We start from the raw sequence: 16,150 nt of genomic DNA on the forward strand, positions 1-16,150 counted from the left end.
TTACCACTTTTGGTGGGAAGGAGGAAGGGGCACAAACAGTCGGGTATAACTTATTGCACTATGGGGGACATTACTATGTGCAAAATGGTTGGGTATTGAGACTTTAAAGATTTACGGGGACTCAAAAAGTGTCATAGAATGGGTACATGGATCTTCTCAATTTAATCCTTTCATTCTCACGGCATTGATGAGGAGCATTCAGATACTAGAGCAGACCTTTCATCAGATCAACAAGCATTTGTAGCATGAACATAATGGAGTTGCAAACATGTTATTGAAAAGGGAAATTGCAGCAGAAACATGCATGATTCAATTTTATGCATATCAACAAGGTTCAGTAATAAATGAAGTAACTATAAAGATCTTGTATTAAATTTTAAATAGAAATACAATAATATATCATTGAGAAAAATGTTTATTTGAGAAAGAAGCATATCAGAAACAAATTATTATAATCCATGAAAGACTTTTATTAATGAAAGATGATGTTTTTTTAAACTCGAAAAAGAAAATATCCCTAACATCAACCCAATGATAAATATACATTGTTTATCTTCACATATATTATTTATATATTCCATTTTCAATAACATTACACAAGCTTCCTACGGAGGACACCGTTATGATGCTAACTCGACAAGCTTTATAAAGAGGACCCGTAACGATGCTAATTTGTAATGCTAAAAGATCAGAGTTTTTTTAGCTTTGCATCTGCATTTCTTTTATTTCCCATTCAGATTAAAGTAGTAATCAACAATTATTGTGCCCTCACATGGAAGGGTTAATGGTAATTTGTGGGAGGAGCTCTTAATTAAGAGAGCTACTTCTGGGCGTAACAAGGCATCGAAGGGGATTCTTCCTGACAACAGTGAAAGCATAGTGCTCCTCCATATTGCACGCATCGGGGTCGGCTGGGAGCCATTGAAAGGCGTGGACAAGACGAGCGACGATGAGATTTATGTGGCGAGTGCCAATGGCCAACCCCGGGCAGATCCTCCTCCCCGCACCGAAGGGCATCATCTTAATGCCAGTCACTCCAGTAATGTCAACGTTCTTCTCCTCCTCGAGAAAGCGCTGGGGTCGAAACTCCCCGGCTTCGCTCCAATGCCGCGGGTCGTTACCCATCCCGGCACTGTAGAACTCCACGTTGGCCTTCGCCGGGATGTCATAACCGCCCAGCTTCGAAGGATTCGTGACGGCATGTGATAGCACAAAGTGTGTGGGAGGATGTATTCTCAGAGTCTCCTTCACGACGGCGTTTAAAAACGGCATTCTATCCGTGTCATCTTCTTCGACGGCCGCCTTATTTCCGATCACGTTCATGATTTCCCGGTACAGGTTGGCCTGGATTGTCTGGTCCACCGCCAAGTGCGCCATTGCCCATTCCAGTGCGGCCGCCGTGGTATCGGTGCCTCCGTTGAGAAACTCCGAGCAGAGACTCACGAGCTCCTCGTCAGTCGGCCGCCGACGGCCGCCCGCGTCCAATTCCAGCGAGAACAACGTATCAACGTACGCCGCCGTGGCTCTTGAGCTCCCCTCTGTGAGCTGACGCCGCCGTTGGTGAACGAGTGGGAGAATCTCCGTCATCTGCAGGCGTCGCAGCTTCTCGACACGGCGACGCTGGCCGGCGAAGAAGGGCCTGAGAAATGGAAAGAAATCGTCCATCTGCGGTTCCAGCGCGAGGAGAACCTCCTTCAAAGTGGCGTCCACCCGCTGGATGACGTCATCGTCAAACTCAATCCCAAAACACATGAACAGCAATATGAAAAACACCACAAACCTGCAATTCGACAGCATGTTGACGACGCCACAATTGGCGTCGGCCTCGGTCCGCAGCCTTTTGACGAGGCGGTCGATTGCCCATTCTCTTACCCACCGGAATTCCTTGGCCTTGGACGAACTGAGCATGCCGGAAACGAGATTCCGTCGAAGAGTGCGCCAGAGGGGACCATACTCGGCGGAATTGACGGTACATTTGTTGCTACTGAAGATGCTCCTTGTGGGAGTCTCAGGCGGGCGGTTAGCGAAAGTGTGACCCTTCTCTATCAGAGCTTCGTGAGCGACCTCGGCGCTGGTAACTACAATGACAGTCCGCTGGCCCATCCGGAGAGTGAAAATGGATCCATACTGCTCACTGAGCTCCTTCACCACGCACATAAATGGCTTCCCTGAACGTGCGACCCGAATGAGGTTGCCCAAAATGGGCCACCCGGGTGGCCCAGGGGGCAATCTTATACCTCTCTGCTTCTTTCTGGTTGAACATATAGTGAAGATTGAACAGCAGAAACACATGCTCAGAACCAGAAAGCACAGCACCTGCAGAAATCTAGCGTATGAAAACAGGTAAGCCTCTAAGAATTGCACACAGCCCATGTTGGACGCCATTGGCTTGGAAATATCGAAAAGAGAAGGAGGTATATTGAACAGGCTCAGCTCTGAGACTTCGACTCAGTTTATCGAATTCATATATGTCTATTGCTTTGATCGTTCAGTGGGCATTATGGAAGCCCTGATACACTTAACTTTCCTTCCATGGCCAAGGAATGGCCACTTTTAAACACCATTCCTATCCCTGCCACCGATGATTCGAATTTAGTAGCAGCGATCAAAATTAAAAGAAAGATGCTAACAACTCCGCTCCCAAATTATTAGCAGTTGACGGTCGTTGTAGTTCATTAAATATGATGGAAATAAATTGTAACAGATAACAGAATATTTAAGATTCAACACCGAATTCCATATTCTATACCAAATATAGATTGTGATTGTGAGTGAATTTTAAAATTAAACACCGAATTCGATGTACTAAATAAAATATATATTGTGATTAACCGCCCCATTTGATGTACCGTATAAAAAATTTGTTTATACTATTTTTTTGACCAATCAATTTAAATGTAGCACGTGGAATACAAGAAAAATTATACTACAATTAATATTAAAATACCATAATTTTTTTATATTTAATATCTTATTCTTATTGCGGGTGAGTGTAGCTTGCACGGCAATGTTTCTTACTCTCTGTTATTACTGATGAATCACATTAAATTCATATTTAAAATTTATGTTGATTTCCTTCGTTTTTCCCATAAATAGAGTCCTCGTTTTCCACCTCTTATTTTATTTTATAAATGGAATACTCGGAAGTGGACGTAAATTTTAAATGGATATTTTAAGATTTCGATGTGCCTATATTACATTCCAGTATTGGCATGCCAAGTCGTTGGAATTAAAGTTATTAATTAACTCTACAATTTTAATATTCGGATTGGAGTTTGATGGGTTTTATAATTTGTTGTTTAAATCTGGTTTTTTTTTTAATAATTAATTTTTTTCAGTAATTTTTAGTGGTTTTTAATGTAATTTTTTGGAAGTTTTTCCACTCTAATTTTTCTAAAATCTGAAGGAATTTATTGAAATCACATGTTTTATGGGTAACTTCTAGACAATCAAAATTCCGTAAGAATTTTTCAGAGTGCTGAATCCATATATATAATCAAAAAACGAGTTTAAATAACACAAATCAATATTTCATGTCAATTTTTTTTTTACCAAATTCAAAAATCACACTAAAAATAACTCCGTGATAATTTATCTATAAATAAATTATTTAATTTTCAAATTTTAAACATTATTCATATAATTAAATTTTTATTCAATCATCTCAATATATATATATATATATAAATATATATATTTAAAAAAAAAAAAAAAAAAAATAAAATTTACCTATAAATTTTATTAATATCTTTTCATTTTCTTGAATCTCATTACTACCACTCATCTCAATTATTATGATTTTGAGTTTATTTTATACATATTTCCTATCCTCATTACGCTATATGCATGCCTATCTCAACTTGTGGTGGTAAGCTTTTGCATTTTTTATTTTTTAAAGTATATGGACAAGATTTCACGAGGATATTTTTTAGTGTATAAAGCATTGGATGGTTGTGATTTCACTGACTCATTTCATATTGCCCATTACAAAACATATATTAATAAATACTTTAATAATATATTTGAAACGAAAATCTGTATGTTTCATTCCGGTAACATAATTTTTTTTAGTACTAATGTTTTTTAAATGCATATTAATTAACTATTAACTTTGGATTACTAGCGGCCTCTTTTATTATTTAAAATATGCACTTGTAACTTTAGTCGATAATTACGATAAAAGGCTTGTTTATGAATTATTGGTCTTGCATAGTTCTTGTAGCGCATACACAATGTATATAAATTGCATTTCATAGGTTGGTAATGGTTATACTTTGATATAAATATTGATAACTTAAATCTGACTCAATCGGTCATTTGAATGTTCGGGATACACCTTAATCCTGTGCCAAGTGGCATGGAAAACTTTAGGATTGACAAGGTTTCAAATCCACGGTTCACTGCAATTAGGTTTAGGATCTATGGTTTAGAATGGAAAGGGTCATTCGAAGTAATTGCCCTCCTCTCTAGTGCCGAATAGGGTTTCATTCTTGTTGTTCTTTCCATCGAGGATCCTTTGCAACCATGGTGGTTGAAGTGTTTCCCTAGAGATGCCTATCCTTAACCTGGTAATGTCCCCCATCTAGTTACTTAGTGCTAAGTTTTCTTCTATTGATTTGCTTGAGTTTCAGTATACCCTCACTCACATACCCTAGAGGCCTCGCTCATATAGGTATTGACATGTATTTTTATTTTATTTGTTATTTCAAGTGTGGCAAAATCCACACTGAGCCTCCAGAAGTTTTTCCTCTGGTCCACTGTTCAGGTAGAGTTGTAGATATATTGGAGGCATCCCAGAGCTGACCCTGTTGTAGGTATTAACTACCCGGATCGACTAATCTTATAACATTTTGATACAACAAAATTTTGGGTTTGTTTGTTAATGGAACAATGGATGCAGAGATGCGTTCCACTAGAGAAGGAGTCTGGGTTTCTGTCAAGTAATTTTCTTGCCATTAATTATTTTCCTTCCTTTATTTATACAAAGGTCATATTACTAACTTTTGTTCTCGCTGCGCAGGTGAGACATATGTACAGTTAGGGTTTTTCTAGAAGCTTGAAGAGTATCAAACTTACTATCATTCAATTTTCTTTTATTTGGGCATACTCTGTACTCACAATCAAATTTTCCTTCTAGGTGCATGTGGCCTTTCCCAATTCTCGTTTGGAACTCCTACTTCTCATTTTAAATCATTTTTTAATTATGTCTCTTAGGGTTTATTAAGGAAGAGGGTTTATAGCATCAATACCTCTCGTCCAGTTGTACATTGTTTTAGGGATTATTATAGTAAGAAAGAATATAATGTTTTGGATCCTACTAACTAGCTTCTTCTTTTTTTTCCAAAGAAAAAAATGAAATTTTTATAATTATGATAAAAAGTTACATATCATATGTCGAAGCATTCCTTTGATGTTGCTAACTATCTTTTACAGTGAATTGAAATGTAAATTATCTTGGCTCTATTAACTTGGTACAATTGAGAATTCCTATTGACAGCCTGTGGCCCATCCATCCACATCGTCTGTATATACAAACTTTGTATTGATTTATAATAATAAGATTCGTATTTTTCTCTATGCCTCATTGTTAAATCTATCACGAGCATATATATGAAACCATAATCAAAACTAATAAACAAAAATAAGAGAATTCTGATTCTCAATCCATGAGCTGAACTCTCATTGGAATCTCATATCTCCATAGGAGCAATGAATACATTATTATATAGCCCACATATTTCTAATTTCATTATCCATTATCTCACTAATCTACTCTATTGTCCCTAATAATTTCTACATCTATAAATTTGCTGCCCTAATTCTGATAACTCAAAACACAAAATTTGTTGGCTAATTTGTCAGCAATTACATAACTTTATTTAAGCATTATCCTCAACACTCTCCCTTAATGCTTAATGAGGTGATTCCAAGCATATCCCTTAAGTATTCGAACTTCCCTTTAGGTAGTGCTTTGGTAAATATATCTGTTCATTTGGTGTACAAAACTTTATTTGAATTTCTCCTTTTGCCACATAGTCTCTTATGAAATGATATTTGATATCAATGTTTTTGTGTGATTATGAAACACTGGATTTTTCGTTATGGCAATGGTAGACAAGTTATCACAGTAAATAGTTGTAGCATATTTTGGTTCTTGGTTTAGATCTAATAATACTTTTTTCAACCAAATTGATTCACATGTTGTTGTTGTTGCTGCACTTGATCCCAGGCTGAATACATAACATGAAGTGCTTTTTATATCATCAAAAGATCCATCCCAGTCACTATCTGTATAACCAACCAACCTAAAATTATTTGATGAAGTATACCAAATTCCATAATTTCTTGTTCCACAGACATACCTCAAAATTCTTTTTGCTGCTCCAAAATGAATCTTACTTGGACTTTGCATGAATCTGGAAATCAAGCCTACTACATGCATAATAGTAAGATACAAAAGAATTCCTACCAGACTCCTATAGGATTGAGCATCTACCTTTTCAGCTCCATCTTCTACAGAAAATTTTTCATTTGTATTCATGGGTGTGCTCATGGGTTTACAATTTCCCATTTTCCATTTTTTAAGAAGATTTGAAACATATTTTTCTTGTGAAATAAAAATTCCATCATTCATCTGTGTCACTTCTATTCCAAGAAAATAATGGGGCAAAACCAAATCAGTCATTTCAAATTCAGTCATCATAGCCTCCCTGAACTCTTCCACTAACAAATTACTTGAAGATGTGTATATCAAATCATCTACATATAAGCACACAATTATTATATCATTACCATTTGACTTGATATATAATGTGTGTTCATTTTCACTTCTATTGAACCCCTTTTTCAAAAAGTAAGTGTCAATTCTACTGTACCATGCTCTTGGAGCTTGTTTAAGCCCATAAAGAGCCTTTTTCAGTTTGCGGACTTAGTGTCCATTTCGTGCTTCTTCATATCCTTGGGGCTGGTGAAATATACATCTTCTTTCAACTCACCATTTAGAAAGGTTGATTCAACATCAAACTGATAAACTAACCATTTATATTGTGCAGCCAATGCCAAAACGGTTCTGATTGTATCAAATCTTGCAACAGGAGCATATGTTTCATTGTAGTCAATACTTGGTTTTTGAGCATATCGCTTTGCTACTAACCTTTCTTTGTGCCTTTGTATTGATCCATCAGTTGCATACTTGGTTTTATACAACCATTTCACCCCAATGACTTCTTTTTCAGTAGGAGCATCCACAAGCTCCCATGTTGCATTCTTTTTAATTGTTGCCATCTCTTCATCCATTGCTTTGCACCAAACTAACTCTTTTACTGCATCTTCAAAACATCTTGGTTCTGCTTCAATCTGAGACATCAAAGCAAAATTAGTATAACCATAAATTTCATTTAAATATTTTGTCCTTTTTTGGAGGAGGACTTGGACTTGAAACAAGACTTGAAGTAGCAGAAGATGATGGAGTGGATGTGGCCTTTGAAGTATTTTGATTACTGGATGGATTTTCAGAAACAAAAGATTCATCTTCTTGTACAACAATACTTGGAGTGTGTTGTTGCACATCACGATTCCACTGCCATTCTTCTTTCTCATCAAATAACACATCACGACTAATCATTAATTTTTCAGTTTCTGGATTGTACAATCTATAACCTTTGGTTTCCTCACAATATCCAATAAAAATGCATTTCACACTTTTATCATCAAGCTTTCTTCTCTTTTCAGTAGGAACATGAGCATAGGAAATGCAACCAAAGACTCTTAAATGAGAAATATTGGGTTTTCTTCCACACCATGCTTCATAAGGGGTAATATTTTGCACACTTCTTGTTGGGCATCTATTAAGCAAATAAACAGATGTAGCTACAGCTTCAGCCCAAAAAATGTTTGGAAGGTTTTTACCTTTCATCATGCTCCTAGCCATCTCAACAATTGTTCTATTCTTACGTTCAGCAATGCCATTCTGTTGGGGAGTATAACTAGCTGTCAATTGCCTTTGAATTCCATTCATTTTACAATAAGAATCAAACTTATTAGAAGTGAATTCTCCCCCTCTATCTGTGCGTAATGTTTTTAGACAATAACCACTTTGCTTTTCCACAAGAGCTTTAAATTGTTGAAATATGACAAATGCATCAGATTTTTATTTAATGAAATATACCCATGTTCTTCTACTAAAATCATCCACAAAAATAATGAAATACTTATTTTTGTTGAGAGACAAGGTTTGCATAGGACCACATATATATGCATGCACTAGTTCCAATGGTTTACTTGCTCTCCATGATTTTCCTACTGGAAATGAATCTCTATGTTGCTTACCAAGAATACACCCTTCACAGACTTTATCAGTAGAACCAATAAGTGGTAACCCTTTGACCATTTGCTTGTTATATAACAATTTCAAGCCTTTCATATTCAAATGTCCATACCTTATGTTCCATAGCCAGGAACTATCATCATAAGCAACATTTAATGTTGTACTTGCTTCACAAGGGAGATTGAAAGCAAAAAATATATTTTGCAGCATATTAGTCTTAGCAATAATTTTAGCGTGATCATTTTTATCATAGATTATGCATTGCTTGTCTTTGAAAACAACTAAATATCCCTTTTCAAGGAGTTGCCCCACACTCAACAAATTATGTGCTAGACCAAGAACATATAAAACATCATTAATGTGCTTTGATTTTCCTCGTTTTGTCTTCACAGCAATTGTTCCCTTAACTTTAGCTTCAACTAGCTTGTCATCTCCCAATAGTACATCAGATTGTGTAGATTCATCTATCTCTACAAACCCATCTTTGTTTCCTGTCATGTGATTGCTGCAACCACTATTCATAAGCCACACCTCTTTGGAAACATTATTAGTTGAATCAAAAGCCAAGAATAAAGTACCAACCTCTTCTTTTTCTTCAAAAAAATTAGCTTGTTGTGTTTGTTTTTTCCAACAATTTCTTTCATAATGGCCAAATCTTTTACAATAAAAACACTGAACTTGGGATTTATTAAATCTTTTACCTCCATCACTGTCATCATTACCTCTTCCTTTGTTGTTTGCATAAAAAAATCTTCCTCGACCTCTGCCTCCTCTATATGTTTGTCCTCTTCCTCTTCCTCTTCCAAAAGTGTTTTGGATTTCCTTATGAGAGGAACCACTTTTGTCTTTGAAAATATTTCCTCTTGCTTGAAAAGCTTGCTCAATAGATTTTTCAGAAGATCTATTGATTCTTTTCTCATGAGATTGAAGAGACCCCATTAGCTCATTCACAGACAACTGAGTTAGATCCTTAAACTCCTCAATAGCAACAACAACCCCATCAAATTTTGCACGCAAACTTCTTAAAATCTTCTCAATTTTTTTTTTTTGATATTTTAAATCTTCTCCATAAGACCTAATTTCATTTATGATACCCATAACTCTAGTGAGAAAATCTTGAATAAATTCAAAGTTTTGCATGCACAAGGTTTCAAATTCTCTTCTTAATGACTGCAACTTAACAATTTTTACCTTATCACTTCCTTGATATGCTTGCTGCAAAGCATCCCATGCCTCCTTTGATTTTGTTACTCCAAATAGTCTCGGAAAAATAGAATCATGCACTGCTTGCTGGAATAGGAAGAGAGCCTTTGAATCTTTCTTACGATTTTCCTTTAGCTGGTTTCTTTAGTCTTGAGTCCAGCGGGCAAGTGTGTCAGCATTTGGTTCTGTATATCCATTCTCTACGAAATCCTACAAATCTTGTGAGAGAAACAATGTTTTCATATTAATGCTCCAAAAACCAAAGTTCTCACCTTTAAACATTGGTATTTATGGCTGAGAAATATTCATATTGTTGGCCATTGCTGCTAACTGCTCAGAACTCCCACCAATAACTTGAATTTGCACAGGCTTCACAAAATTATGAAAAATCTTGCTAATGGCTTTCACAAACTTTTGAAACCTCCTGCCAACAACACACACTTTACATATAAATAAACTCTCTTAACCTATAGCTCTAATACCATGTTAAATCTATCAAGAGGATACATATGAAAACATAAACAAAACTAATAAACAAAAATAAGAGAAATCTTATTCTCAATCCATGAGCTGAACTCTCATTGGAATCTCATATCTTCAAAGGAGCAATGAATACATTATTTTATAGCCCACGTATTTCTAATTTCATTATCCATTATCTCACTAATCTACTGCCCCTAATAATTTGCTGAATGATCACTGACTACAACTATAAATTTGCTTCCCTAATTCTGATAACTTAGAATACAAAATTTGTTGGCTAATTTGTCAGCGATTACATAGCTTTATTTTAAGCATTATCCTCAACTACCTTACAAAAATAACCAAGAGAAATGCATTATTACGATGGATAGATGTTTTTGTTTGTGAATGCTGGTTGGTTCTACTTTCACATAACTTCTAATCAATTCTCAAAAATTTCATTTGCTCAGATATTTCAATTTGCACACCTTCTTAATGCTAGCTGTCTTTTATATGTTTCTCTGTTGTAACAGTTAAAAAAGAGTATTTATGTTAGTCTTGATATATATAATTTCTTTCTTTCTTGAAGTTATATGGTCTCACTACTTAGATTTTAATGGACTCAAAATTGTTCCTCGCTATTGGTTAGAATCGGCTGAGCCTAAGAACTAAAGCTTGATACTTTCGCACAACTTTGCCTCTTTCTTTAATGTACTTTTCAATTGGTAATGAACACCAATGGTTCAACTTTTCAATCCTCATTTAGGATTACTCGGGAATCTAAATCCATTTCTATTGTGGCTAATTTTTACCAGTTTTTCAGAGGGTAAGTGAAACCAAGTTAATCTCTAGGTCCTGCATTTCATCGTTCCGAAATACTTATATATATATATATATATATATATATATATATATATATATATATATATATATATATATATATATATATATATATATATATATATATATATATATAGTTCTCCAACAATGATCTCGGTCTATGCGTCTTGAAAAAATAACCCACTCTATACTGTAGATTAATATTATTTAAAAAATATTATACACCCTCTTTGTTGGAGGTACTACACACCTAGGACCTTCATTACTAGCACATGTAGACACTTAGTTAGAGCATTCACTAACATGCAAGGCTTCAACATTGGAATCTTCACCAGATTGGCGCCTTTGACTGTCCATGCATGCTATGGGACTACATGCAAGATCCTTTCTGCATGATTTACTCCATGATTTTCTCCTCCTTTCACTCTGCAACTAGCTAGTTCTCTCTGGAACTTGCTGTGGGACTACATGCAAGATCCTTTCTGCATGATTTACTCCTTGATTTTCTCCTCCTTTCACTCCGCAACTGGCTAGCTCTCTTCGGAACTTGTTGTAGGTGTCGATTCCTCTCATTGATCACAACTATGGCGCATTACCTTGGGATCTTCACCCAGTAATGCTATATCATGAGCATTGTAACCTATTTTCTGAATCAAAATTTTTTTTTGTTCTTTCGATTTCTTTTTAGTGTTTTTTGCTCTACAAAGCTATGTGTTCAACCTTTACTAGATAGATTCATCTGTGCAGGTTTTCTAACACATTTACATGGTATCAGAGCCCATAGGTTGCTAGATAAAAGGCGCACCAGTACTTTATTTTGCAGGTATTACAGCTTGGAGATTGAAGATCGACAGAAAATGGAGTTTCCCAAAGCATCAATCCTAACACTGTACAACTATCACGAATGGAAGGACCAAATGGCTCGATACCTTCATCAGAAAGGGTTGTACAGGATTACTATGGATGCAGAAGTGGAGCCCACTTCAACCATAGATAAATCCAAGTACCTCAACCACATGGATGAGGCCCATGGATCCATATGCATGTGCATCTCCCCAAAGTTGCAGTTTCATCTATCTGCCTACTGTACTCCCAATGAGATTTGGAAAAAGGTTGAAGAACTCTAAAGGAAATAGGATGAGATGAAAGGACATCTGCTCGAAGTGGAGCTGCTCTCATTGGATCCACAAAACTATGACAGAATTCAAGACTTCTTCACCAAATATAATGATCTATTGCTGCAACTCAAGGGTTGTGGAATTGACAAATTCAAGGAGGAGAGTCGCCAAGTTCTCTCTATTATGTCAAAGCTCAGACCAGAATACTCTGTCTTTGTGTCTACATTTCATTCAGTAAGGCTTGCAATAGGTAAATCCTACACTATGCCTTCTCTCAAAGAGTTCATGGAGTGCCTCACTTTTGAGCAAGATAAACTCATTGGCATGGGGAAAATCAAACCTCCAAAAGCGCATGCACTTGCTGTGCATGATGGCAGCCACAATAAAAATCACAAATCTGATTCAAATAAGAAAAATCGGCAGCAGAAAGATAAGGGAAAAGTGCATTCCCATCCAAATAAGGAAGGGTACACCAAGCCCTTCAATGACTCCTCCGGCTCCAGAAATGAGAAAGGGAAGAAAGGAGACAAATGCACCTACTGTCACTGAGGATTCCATCCAGAATCTTATTGCATGAAGAAAAAAATTGACCAAATGGCAGAAATCCTTCAGAAGCACAACCTTGGGGACCACATCCCTCATGACGCCAAGAAGAAAACTGAGGATCCTCCACATGAGAAAGGTAACAATTTTCATGCTTTAGTTGCAATTAACTCTTCCCCTGATGCATGGATTATAGATTTTGGTGCATCACATCATATGGCTGCTACAAAGGAAGTCTATTCCTCTTTGGATGCATGCAAAGGACCTCCCATCCTCATGGGAGTTGACCCACCTATTGTGGTCACCGAAAAAGGTAGAGTGGAAATTTTACATGGAAGCTTTGAAGATGTGCTTCATGTTCCAAAACATTCGATAAACCTACTTTCAGTTTATTAGATCACTCATTCTAGCATCGGAAAGAGAGTGGAATTCACTCTAGATGCAGTGAACATATATGACCTACATAGCAGCTCCAAAATTGCAACCGGTGAGGTAAACAATGGAGATAGACTCTATACATTTTCTGAATTTATTAAATCTGAATCCTCCTTATTGCTTACACATGTTGATGATAGTAGTAGTCTTTGGCAGGTTTGGTCACTTAAATTACAAGTATATGTAGTATCTAAGCAAGCATGAGATGGAAGGCTTGCCAAATATCAGTTTCTCCAAAGGAGTTTGTGAAGGGCGTGTCCTTGGAAAACATCCTAGAGAAACGTTTGACACCAGTAAGACTCACAGATCATCCTCTGCTCTAGATCTGATCCATAGTGATCTCATGGGGAATTTTCCTCATCCTTCCATCAGCAAAGCAAGGTATGTGCTTACATTTATTGATGATTTCTCACGGTATAATTGGGTGTATCTTCTCAGGGCCAAATCTGAAGTTTTTGCACACTTTGAAGGTTTCAAAGCAGTAGTTGAGACATAATCAGAGAGAAAGATCAAATCCCTCCGTACAGGCAATGGGGGGGAATATATTAACACAACACTTTAGGACCTTTGCCTTAAGTCTAGCATACAGTTGCAACACACAGTTCCATACACTCCGCAGCAGAACGGAGTTGCTGAGAGAAAGAACTGATCTCTCAAAGAGATGGCTTCCTGCATGCTACATGCTAAGTCACTACCTCATAAGTTATGGGCTGAAGCACTTAATTGTGCTAACTACATCCAGAACAAATCTCCTCATAGATCTGTCAAGGATCAAACCCCCTTTGAGGCTTGGAGCGGCACTAAACTGGAGGTCACCCACTTCCGTGTTTTCGGCTCCTGAGCATGGGCCAGGATCCCCTCTGAAAAGAGGAAAGCTCTTGATCCACAAAGCATTGAGTGCATCTTTGTTGGATACCCTAATGGTGTGAAGGGATACCGAATCCTAATTTCCTCTACGGAAAAGCTCATCATTGAGCAAAGTGTCCAATTTGAGGAAAGTCTCTCGCATGCACCTAAATTTCCACATGCAGACACCTTTTATCTACCTCATGACCGAGATGATGACTCAATACACTCAGATGCAAATACAGAGCATGCAGATGCCGAGGTAGAGCATGTAGATGCAGAGACGGAGTCTTCAGATACAAATCCAGTGCATGCATATGATGATCCACATCCAAGCCCAAATCGGGCTTCCAACAATGAATCAACTTCCCCTGTCATAAATCAGAGAACAAGGATCTTAAGTGAGATATATGCACAAGACCACCCAACTGCTAGAAATGGTCTTGTGGGGGATAATTCTGATCTGCGGAGGACTAGCTCAGAGTTTATTAAGCCTCCTCTTGCCCTCACTGCCACTAAACCAACACCATCTCAGCATTGTCATTTGGTTCAGTCTTCTGATCTGTAGTCTTATGCTGAGGCTGCTGGGCATCCCTCTTGGGAGTCCGCCATGGAGGAGGAGTACAAATCCCTCCTCGAGAACCAAACCTGGGATCTGGTCCCCCTTCCTTCAAGAAGGAAACTTGTTTAATTTGATGCAAATGGGTCTACAGGACCAAGAGTGTTGTAGATGGGCAAATCACCAGACATAAAACCAGGCTAGTAGCCAAAGGCTTCCAACAAGTGCATGCCATTGATTATGATGAGACCTTTTCTCCAGTAGCAAAGATGGATTCCATATGCCTTGCACTTGCCATTGCGGCTGCCCATGGGTGGGAAGTACATCAGATGGATGTGAAGAATGCCTTTCTTCATGGAGACCTATCTGAGAAGATCTACATGGAGCAGCCACATGGTTTCATTCAGGATTCATCTTTGGTCTGCACACTGAAGAAGTCCCTCTACGGCCTTAAGCAGACCCCAAGAGCTTGGTATGCGAAGATGGATTCTTTTCTCTTATCACAAAACTTTGAAAGATGTAAGTCTGATTCGAATGTTTACATGCTTAGGACACATGATTCTCTTCTTAGTTTTGTATGTGGATGATCTCTTGATCACCGACAGCTCGACTTCAGCCATTGCTGCAGTCAAGAGGGCCTTGCATGATAGGTTCTTGATGATGAACATGGGTCCATTACACTTCTTTCTTGGTCTTGAGATCATCTAGGATGCCACATGCATCAAACTCTCTAAGGCTAAGTATGCACGGGATCTCCTCGAGAGATTTCATATGACTGACTGCAAGCCAACACCGACTCCTTTTTTGTTTGGGGTCCGCCTTGAGGATGGAGGTGACACTCCATTATTTGACAATACTCTCTACCGACGGCTAGTGGGGAGCTTACTATACATCACCCACTCCAGAGTAGATATCTCATATGCAATAGGGGCAGTTTCAAGATACATGCAGGAGCCGCATGAGCTACACTTGAATGCTGCCAAGTGCATCCTCCAATACGTGCAGGGCACCATCACCTTTGGGATTCACTATGCAACAGGAACTGCATTGAATATCCTTAGCTTCACAGATTCTGATTTGGCGGGAGACAACATTGATCACAAGTCCACCTTTGGATATTCACTCAACCTAGGGTCTGGCCCTGTCTATTGTTCAAGCAAGAAGCAAGCTGCTATTGCTCTCTCTTCAGTTGAGGCCGAGTACAAAGGAGTATTCAACATCACCATTCAGGCTCTGTGGCTATAACACTTCCTCACTGAGTTGGGTGTCTAGTTCCACCAGCCCATTGTCATCTCGTGTGACAACCAGAGAACTCTCAAATTTTGCAGGGATCCAATACAGTGGCAACAAACGAAGCATATAGAGATTCATATGCACTACATCAGAGACTTAGTACATGATCGGGTCATTGATTTGCAGTTCTGTCCTTCAGTAGAACAGACTCTAGACATCTTCACCAAGACATTCACTAAGTAGAAATTTCACTCTCTGCGCGATCGTCTTAGAGTGAAGGATATAGTTGCTTAGCAAGCACATATTCCTTTTTGTGAAACGTCGTCAAGAAATCCCATTGGATACTTTAATAGTGAGTTACTGTGCCCACGGGAATTGTTACTTGGCCGTTTGGGCTGGGGTAAAAAAACGTTGTAGTTTGTTACAATTCTGTGAAAGACCTGCTGGAACTCCTCTCTCATGTTCTGGAACAAGAAGTTGTTTCGCCATTTCTAGATTTCCCATAAACAGATTAAAGGAATGGGTCTCCAGGAGGGCTTCTATGTACCCCACCATTCCAGTGAATCCTTAATGGATGAATGCACT

General features: G+C 37.8%; 1 protein-coding gene across 1 annotated transcript; it reads right to left on the reverse strand.

The window, feature by feature from the left end:
* Nucleotides 1-807: 807 nt before the first annotated feature.
* LOC149191394 (cytochrome P450 77A3-like) lies at nt 808-2,385 on the reverse strand. Its single transcript, XM_089406639.1, has one exon. The coding sequence runs from the start codon at nt 2,383-2,385 to the stop codon at nt 808-810; it is 1,578 nt and encodes a 525-aa protein (XP_089262765.1).
* Nucleotides 2,386-16,150: the final 13,765 nt, after the last annotated feature.

This window comes from Pinus tabuliformis, chromosome 2_2 (genome assembly GCF_031772625.1).
Source record: "Pinus tabuliformis cultivar Carrire ecotype Pingquan chromosome 2_2, CPIR1, whole genome shotgun sequence".
NCBI lineage: Eukaryota > Viridiplantae > Streptophyta > Pinopsida > Pinales > Pinaceae > Pinus > Pinus tabuliformis.